The sequence below is a fragment of the Bison bison genome, unplaced genomic scaffold (genome assembly GCF_000754665.1).
Source record: "Bison bison bison isolate TAMUID 2011002044 unplaced genomic scaffold, Bison_UMD1.0 scf7180017864472, whole genome shotgun sequence".
Taxonomy (NCBI): Eukaryota; Metazoa; Chordata; class Mammalia; order Artiodactyla; family Bovidae; genus Bison; species Bison bison.
The window spans coordinates 10,623,008-10,632,300 of NW_011495033.1; the positions used below are offsets into that span (position 1 = coordinate 10,623,008).

The 9,293-nt window shown below is 55.8% G+C and overlaps 1 protein-coding gene across 1 annotated transcript in view; it reads left to right on the forward strand.

The window, feature by feature from the left end:
- Positions 1 to 8,658, forward strand: part of ACACA (acetyl-CoA carboxylase alpha) — a 288,539-nt gene extending 279,881 nt beyond the window's left edge. The window contains 2 exon segments of the mRNA XM_010861548.1: positions 4,939 to 5,075; positions 6,902 to 8,658. Coding sequence (XP_010859850.1) covers positions 4,939 to 5,075; positions 6,902 to 7,025 — 261 coding nt within the window. The 3' untranslated portion in view covers positions 7,026 to 8,658.
- The last annotated feature ends 635 nt before the right edge of the window (positions 8,659 to 9,293 follow it).

Below are 9,293 nucleotides of genomic sequence, written 5' to 3' on the forward strand. Positions count from 1 at the left end.
CCTGGACGGGCACAAGGGTGTGGGAAGGCGGGCCCCCTCTGAGCGGAAGCCAGCGACAGGCCCTTTGGGGGTGCCCCAGCCCCCCGCCCCCCGGGGGTGGCCTGGCGGGGAAGCAGGTCACGCCTCCCTTGTCGATGGAGGGAACAGCCACCCATGTGGACACGCTCCTGGCTGAAGGTCAAGTGCAGAAGACACCCCAGCTCAGGAGGGGAGACCAGAGGCTCCGGGACCCAAATGTATCGCTCCCCCCATCTACAGAAGACAGCGTCCCCCGGAGCAGTCAGGGCACGGGGAGAGAGAGAGGAAGGGTGGGCGATCCCTCTGTGCGGCTTTGAAACCTCTTTCTGGATTCTGCAGGCTCAGCAGAACTCGGGTTAGTGGGAGGCAGGTGATAAAGTCTGCAGCGCCCTTGAGAGCAGAGTGTTGTCCTGTTGAAAAGTCGTGTGGCTGCCTCGGAGGGGCCAAGCCTGCTCGGTGCTTGGGAGCACCTCAAAACCCACACCTTCCCCTGGTTCTTCAGACGGGGTGGGCGTTGTGCGCTGCCGGCGCTCCAGGCCTGGGGCCTGGCTTGGCCCCTGGGACCCTCACTGTGGCTGCTGGTGAGGAGGGCGCTTAGTGTGGGTGCCTGTGGGCCGTGCTGTGCGTTCTTTTCTTCATAGAAATTCCTTTTCTTTGCTTTAAATCTTAGTCCTGAATAAAGAGATTCTGGGACAGCAAGTCTGAAGACACTGTGATGCTGTATAACTGAGGAGTAGAGCTCTTTTGTCTCCCTGAGAGGAATCTGTTGCCATGAGTTGTGGGACTGTTTGAATCCACAGGGGCAGTCCCACTGTTGGAAATCGTGGGGTTTACGGTTCGTAGTGTGACTTCAGGGAGAAGAAAAGCATCGCCACAGTTCCCTGAAAAGATAACAAGAGCCTAGGTCCAATCTGGCTGTCAGAGCAAGGCACACGTGTCTCTCAGGCACGTTTCCTCTGCTGACTCTCAGATCCATAGTTGAAGGTGTGTGGTTTTTCAGACAGGCTGACTTCCCACCCCACCCCCAACCCCATCCAAGCTCCAGTAGAAGAAATTGAGAAGGATGTGGTTTCTGGAATCGTAACACTTTTTGGATCCCCGCTTTGCCATGTGCTGGCTGAGACGTACTTAACCGTCCCTTCCTCACGTGTCAAATAGGGATGTTGTTTGTCTCACAAGGGTTGGGGCATGTTGAACGACACTGTAAGGACCGAGCCCCGTGTCTGGAGCTCGGCTTCCTCCTGGCCCCTCAGCGTGGCGTGCTCGAAGGCGGGCTCAGTAACAGCGCGGCTAGAAACAGAGCCGGGCGGCCCGTGCACTCAGCAGCTCTCGGCCTTCTTGTTGTCGTTGCTCAGTCGTGTCTGACTCTTTGTGACCCCATGGACTGGAGCCCACCAGGCTCCTCTGTCCATGGCATTTCCCAGGCGGGAACACTGGAGTGGGTCGCCAGTTCTTTCTCCAGAGGATCTTCCCGACTCAGGGAACAAACCCGAGTCCCCTGCATTGGGGACTCCTCTGGAGACAGGCGGATTCTTCACTGCCGAGCCACCAGGGAAGCCCTTGACTTGGCCCTAATCTGTCCAAGATCCAGGATGCCATGGTGCTCCCTTACCACCCAGGAAGCTGCAAATCCATTCTTCTTCTGCATTCCCAAACGAGACCAATGGCCAGTGGAGGCCCTCGTGAAGTCGGGAGAGGAAGAAGCACCAATGGTAGGGCCACCTGATTTCCACTGTCCCCAAGCTTCCCGTGAACAAGTCTTGGGCACCAAACTTCTGATTTAGGGCCAGGAAGGGAGGAGGTGAGGTGGAACCTGGGCAGCAGGGCTGGGGCTGGGGCGGCTCCCAGAAACGAGGCCCAGCGGCCACCCCAGCCCACGGGGCTACCACTAGCGTCCTCCAAAGCCTCAGGGAAAAGAAAATCGCTTCCCAGGGGCGTCTCCAGGCCGCTCACGAGGTGAATTATCTATGAGGCCTGGGCTTCGGGCTCACATCCATCAGCCTGCGGCCTGTTCACCCCCAGGCCCTGCTGCACCACCACGTAAGGAGGCCTTAACAGCAATCCGATACATTAGGAATGAAACTTTCCCAACAAGTCATTTAGATTTTGTAAGATAGACTAATTACTACACATAATTAGTGAGCCGAGTAATGCCAGAGATACTGACCCACGGATGCACAGCCAGATAAAGTGCCTGCTGAACACGTACTGTAAGGCCATGCTGCTCTGACCTTTAATCATTAATACTTTACTGGTATTAAAACTTTGCGATTGGGATGAGTGCAGGCAGGTAACATACGGGGCCAGGCCCGTCATGAGATGAGCAGCCCAGCATGTTGCAGCTGCTTGAAATCCACAGTGGGAGTAGTCAGGCACGTTTTCAGGGAAATGACGACAGCAGAGCGTCGGCCGTGCTGGATGGAGTGACGAGCTTCATGGCTCTGTTCCGGGAGGGCAAATGAGGCACTGCAGACTCCCTGGCCCTGGGTGGGAGAAGCTTGCTCACAATACCAGAGCAAACCCTCCCAGGTCTGTTATTTAAAAAAAAACCCGCGTGGGGCTGCAGTGCCTACGTTTGTTGATTCTTGCTAAAAATGCTGTTGACCAGGATCGTGACCCCGTGGCTGCTGTGCGCTCAGCGCTGTAGTTGACACTTCACCAGTAGAAGAGGGGGTCATTGTCCACTCATATTTTGAGTGACCAGCAAACCGTTCATATAAGGGGGCCTACATTTTCCAAACCTTGGGAACGTGTTGCTTTAATTCTATCTGGGAACTTTTCCAGTGTTTGAACACCTAGCGTACTCTGTGGCTGCAGGAGGGGACGGGAGAGCCGTGTTCTCTGGAGGGCAGCGGGCCTGCCAGCACAGCGTCTGAGCATCGTTAGAAGCAGGCATCTCGTTAGCTAATACATTACACCAATCAAGGAGAGTTATCTTAAGCCACAATTAATCTGCTCCCTGGCATATGTTGATAGGAAAGCATCATGCTGTTTCTTAATTAAAAGCAAACGGATTAAAAATGATTAATAAGAGTATTAAATATTCTCCTAAACTAAAGGCTTTGGAATTCTTGGGTAAATCTAGGTTTCCCCACCCCCCCATTCTGAAACCCAAGTAGCATGCATTGTTTTCTTTCTTCCTCCCCCTAAATCCTCGTAAGTAAGGGCATGTGCAGAAGTCCAGATTACCACGGTGGAGATGGGCACGTCAGCACGCCGTCCGCGAGTGGGGTGGACGGGCTGGCACGTGATGCTAAGAGCACCTCGCCGTGGGGACGATCGCCACCCTGACCCTTGTAGATGGAGAGTGGTGTGGTACCTCCTTTTTCTCAGGACAAAGTACTCGCCTGCCATTTAGCCTCAGGGTGCCAGCATGCTGCCCATTCACGGAGCTGGGGCATGACCTCCCCTCAGCCTCGCCCTGACCAGGAGAACTGACCTTCTCACCAGTGATGACAAGCAGGGATGGGCAAATTTGGGGCCAGCAAAGGAAATGGACAAAAGAACTAGAAAAGGCGCCTCACTGATCCTTAATCCTGGGGCTCCTTAATTGTTCCACTGTGAAGGACTCCTTAAGACCCGTTAGAAACGTGGAAGTCAGTTACAAGGTATATAATAACCAACCAGCCCCCGCGGGCTCACCAGCCAAGGCAGAGATGGGCACGGGGGGTGGGGGGGGGTCTGAGAAGAGACCCTTGTTTTTAAAGGCCCGGCGTGGACCCTTGGGAAGCAGCGCAGCTCCTGGCCTCCCGCATGCCGCCTCCAGCGGGGTGTGTGAGGATGCACCCTCCGCGCCTGGCAGGCCCCCCACCCCAGCCGCGGTGCGGGCGCCTTCGCGGGTATCCAGGCTTCCTGGGCCACCTCCCGAGCTCCCTAATGCACCCACCTATTAAATTACAGCGCCAAACTCATTGTCATTCTGACTTTGACTCGGTTAGTGATAACAGAGGAGGATAGCGCACCTTTAAATGACGAGCTTTGTGTTTAATTACCCAAACAAAATGACATAAATATGAATGAGCCCTAATGGCAGTACTTGGTTTTCCGGAAACCATTAACAAAACGATTCCTAAATGATTTGTAAAGAAAATGAGAGGAGACGAGAGCCAGGAGAAGGCTATTAGGTTTCTAACACACTCCTGAATTATTATGGAGTCAACTACCTGGGAAATGCTTGGCTAAAAATGATCTTGAAAGGAGGAGGTGAGAGGTGGTGTGTCAAGACTTTCGGGGTGATGGACGTCCTGACCGTTCGGGAAACTTGCACAGTGAACCGGGGTTTAGGTTTCTGACCCGGCGGCAGGACCCCCTTCACCTCTGGCCGCCTCGGGCTCCGTGGCCGGAGGCGACCAGAGTCCTATGCTTAGGAATTGTGTCTCAGCTCCTCAAAAAAGCACAAGTTGCTTTCTTTCTTTTTTCAGCATTTGTTTGTTTATTTGGCTGCCCTGGATCTTAGCTGCAGCACTTGGGATCCTGACTTTGGCATTTGAACTCTGAGTTGTGGTGTATGGGATCTAGTTCCCCAACCAGGGATTGAACCTGGGCCCCTGCATCGGGAGCATGGAGTCTTAACCATCGGGAAGTCCCACACGTGTTTCACGCCCATTCAGCTCTTGACTAAACAGTCAGAGACAAAACAGCGGCACCAGCATCCCTGTGAGCACAGATGCCTCTGTTCAGTGCCCAGATAGATTCTCCAGGAGTGCGTGTCACATCAGAAAGCTGGCCAGGGAGGGCGAGGACGGCTCCTGTCCTGAGGCCTGCTTCCACCGCCTCCTACAGAGACAGCTGTCACGGAGAAACTGGGCATGACTCTTTTATGCTGAGGACACTAATGCAGTGGCCCTCCCAGATGTAGAATAGTCAGGGTGTCCGGCCTGGGCGGGCCCCTGGCATCTGACCAGGCATCATCTGTTGCAGGCCTATGTCTGGGACAACAACAAGGATCTGGTGGAGTGGCTGGAGAAACAGCTCACAGAGGAAGACGGCGTCCGCTCGGTGATTGAAGAGAACATCAAGTACATCAGCAGAGACTACGTCCTCAAGCAGATCCGCAGGTGAGACCCCAGGGAGGGGCCTCCTCAGCAGAGGCGGGCTCACTTCTGGGGAACGAGCGACTTCTGCACGAACGGCGAGATGACGATGCCGCGCGGTCTTTTTGGCCCCTTCTGTTTGAGACACTGATCAGATCAGAGCAGAGTCCAGGAGCACCGTACTCGCTCAGCGGCTGGTCCCCAGGGGCACTTAGGGATGATGGCTGAGCTCACCATGTCCAACTATTAGCTCCAGATGCAGATCCTTAAACTGGGTGAATGGCTCTGGGAGGAAGGCTCTTTGCATCCTTTGGTTCCTAGGAAACCTCCTCCTCCCCAACCCCAGCCAAGAGGGAGCTGTGTTCTAGAGGCTCCTGTCTCCTCCACAGGCGGGGTGGCAGAGACTGCAGGGGACATTTTTCTGAACTTTTCATTTTGACTACATTTCCCTTACAGAAAAACTGCAAAGCTAAACACAGTACAGAGAACAAATCTGAACCCAGACGTGCCTGCTATTTACATTTTGCCTCATTTGCTGTATCATTTTTAGTTTTTTTTTAAACTTTACATCATATTGGAGTACAGCCAATTAACAGCGTTGTGACAGTTTCAGGAGAACAGCAGAGGGACTCAGCCATACATACACATGTCCACGGTCCCCCAGACCCCTTCCCTTCCACGCTGCACCTAACACGGAGCAGTTTCCTGTGCTCTGAGGAGGTTCCTGCTGGTTATCCATTTTAAATAAAGCACGTGTACATGTCCATCCCAAGCTCCCTAACTGTCCCTTCTTCCCATTCTTCATTTGCTGTGTCATTTGTGTGTGTTTTATATGTAAAAAGAATAAGCACTCTCATATGTGCATTTCTTCCTTTGTCGGAACCATTTAAAGGTAAGTTACATCTGTCACGGCCCGTCATGGCCCTTTACCCCCAGTGCTTCAGTGTGCCTTTGCTAATAGGGCTAGTCCCTGACATAACCATGTAAAGTGATTCTAAGTTGACCACCACGCCTTTGTATCTAAACCACCCTTTGTAGACCACTGCTCGTTTTGAGTTTGCCCCGTGACTCCTCATGGTTAGATTCAGGCTGTGCATTCGCAGCCCGGATGTCACGTCCGTGAGGGTGGGGCCCACGGGGCGCCGCGTCTGAGGGCGCGTGACGTCACCTGCCGGCCCCCATGTTAGCTTCCATCTCCTGGTCGAGCTCTTGCTCGACTCCCCCACTGTCCAACTCCTGATCTTTCTCCTCAAACCTACTAACCAGTCTGGAGAGACACAGGCCATGCAGGTTTCTGCTCATCCGAACTTCTGCTTTACATTTAGCACTGGGGGTGAGTCACGCCCAATCCAGTCTTCACAGCGAGGTTGCAAAATGGAGCATTCCAGCTCCTGCACGCGCTCCAGTCATCTGTAACCACCTGATTCTCCCGCCAGCAAAAGTCCTCTCCACGCCCCCATTTCTTATATATTCATTATTGGTATAGACCAGTGAGTGTCTTCCATCTTCTCAATGATTTTAACTCGTTTTTTGATGCCCCACATGTCCCAGGGTTAGCCAGTGGGAGCGGCTTCATGCAGGGCCCACTATCATTGTGACATGCCCCAGTCTTGGTTTTGGTTTAAGTTACTTCCACACTTTCTGACATAGTGGAGCTTTTGCAGTTCATCCGGTACTGACCGCGCTATGGAGGGGGGTGCCTGTCTCGAGTAGGAAAACAGACAAGGTGAGGCAGGGGCTGCCGGATCCACGGTGAACCCCGGGAGCAGGTTCTCCGGCGGTTCTAAAGCTCCGCTGATCCAGGCATGGTTGTCTCTCTCGGTCTCACCAACCCCAATTTCCCCTTCCAGCTTGGTCCAGGCCAACCCAGAGGTCGCCATGGATTCCATCGTCCACATGACGCAGCACATCTCGCCCACCCAGCGAGCAGAAGTCGTTCGGATCCTCTCGACGATGGACTCGCCGTCAACGTAGGAAGAGCTTTCTGCCCATCGCCGCCCTGCCTCTGGCGCCGAGGGCCAGAGCGCTGGTCACACCCGAAACCACTGCAATGAGCAGGCACAGGAGACCAGCGCTGCAGTCACGTGGCTTTTTGCTTCCCCGCGATGTGCTCCGGTTCCGCACAACACGTCGGGCCGCGGGCCACACCACCCCGTTCAGTATTTATTACCCTGGCTGTGGCCGCAGGCCCGTCCCCACCCCGAACCTAAGAGGCAATGACGGTACAGCACGTACCACGAGGCCTTCCTGCGCCCGAGCAGGGCCGCCCTGGCCCCGTGAGCCTGCGGCCACTGGCAGCAGAGGAGGGCCGGGACAGGAGCGGGGAGGGGGATCCTCGCGCTGCTGTCTCTCCAATCCCGCACCCGGCCGGGCACACACCGGGCACCCAGTCTCCTCGCACCGAGGCACTGCTTAGGAAGGCAAATCAGAGTGTGAGGTCTGCAGGTCCGCGGAACTCAAAGACGGGCCAAACTGTGATCGAGAAGTAGAGAAACTGAGTGACTGTTACTGGTTTCGGGGCCCCCGCCCGGGTCCCCTTCTCTGAGAATGACCTCGGGGAGGTTGACCTGCCACAGCCCCAGGGGCGACCGCATGGCCAGCTGAGGTGACCGGGGCCCCACTGGCGGTGCCACCGTCCAGGCTGGCAGAGGAGAAGCTGGGGAGCTGCCTCCTGTCCCTGACGGAAACCAGGCGGCAAGGGCGGGCTGGCTAGCCTCTGTAGGACGCGGAAGGCTGGCAGCATCCAGCTGGGCGTTGACAGTCACGGGGTGAGGCATGCCTGCGGGGCCGGCCTCTGTTCCTGGGTCCACCCTTCTAGCAGCGGGCGCTCCTGCTCACTCCGGGTTTCATCTCCTCCTCGAACGCACAGGCAGTGCGTGCAGCCATGGAAAGGTGCCCTGCTGACATCAGGGCCCTCGGCTCCAGGAACTGGCCTTCCCCCCCGTGGGGGGGCTTCCAGGGAACACAGGACCCTGGAACACAGAACCTTGACTACGACCCCCTCATGGTGCTGCTGTCCTCCGGGCTCATGGGCCCCTCCCCGGCCAGCGGCAGGGGCCTGCTCACGGGCGATGGAGAGTTTCTTTTCAACCACCAGTATATTCAAGGAAAGAGCTTCCCAATCCCAGACCTGCTGGTGTTCCTAAAGCAAGAGTGGCAGGTGAGCAGGGCTGGGCGAGCATCCGGTTCCTACAGCGCAGCTATCGCATCTGTCGCTGATGACCAAGGAGGAACTCAGTAAGACGCCTGAGAAGCAGGGGTGTGAATGCCTTCGTACCCGCTCCAGTTTTGAGCCTTAACCCTCCAGTTCACGCACAGTTTGAGAGCCCCTCTCCCCGTCCCCGGGAACCGCCTGTGCAGAGAGGCCCCATGGGGCCAGACGTGTGGCCGTCTGGCCCCGGAGCCTCAGCCCGGCAGCCCTGCTGCGGGGTTCAGCGCCATCCTGGGCAGGAGAAGGTGGGGACGACGTTCGGTCCAGGAAGAGCGTCCACTGTGGCTGGTGTCTGCTTACCCAGCAAGAATTGGATCCATCTTTGACCAGATTATTCCTCTATACTTTTCTACAATAAATAAAGTTCCACACGCCTATGGGTGGTGTGAGGTCCTGTGCTTGCCCTGGCGTTTGTTCAGGGGCTGGGTGGGTGACGCGCGTTTACTCTCCACCACCGAACTGTGACGTGTTAAATGAACGCTTCGTCTCGAGAATTCAGTGGTGCTCACTCCTTCACCCCCAGAGCCCCCACTTTAGGTCTTTACCTGCACAGGGCTCTTGTCTAAGGACAAGTCAGCACAGTCGTTTCATACACGAGGCCACCACTGCACACGCGTGGCTGCCAAGGCAGGAGCGTGACCCACCAAGGCCCGCCTGAGCTCACCGCGTTGTCTGTCCCCCCAGTCACAAAGCAGCCTTCGCCGGTCTCACTGAGGAGTCAGTGGATGCGCAGCCTGATGAGCACGGCGCTTCAGTCAAATGTATTCTTTTCCCTTTCCGTTGAAATAAACCTCCCCACTGGTAGACCAGTCACCACCGTGCGTCACGTCGGCCCAGCACCTTGCTCTGGTTCCAGGGAGCTTTGTCAGGCGAGCCCCGCCACAGAGTGTGACCCAGGCTGAGCACAGGGATGCCGTTCCCAGGCTGGGCGGGTTTCGGGTCCACCTTCCCTTGACGGGCTGGGTGGTTTCACCGGTCTTGACATGAACATGAAGATCTGAACCTCTGAGTTGACACGATTTGTGTTGTTT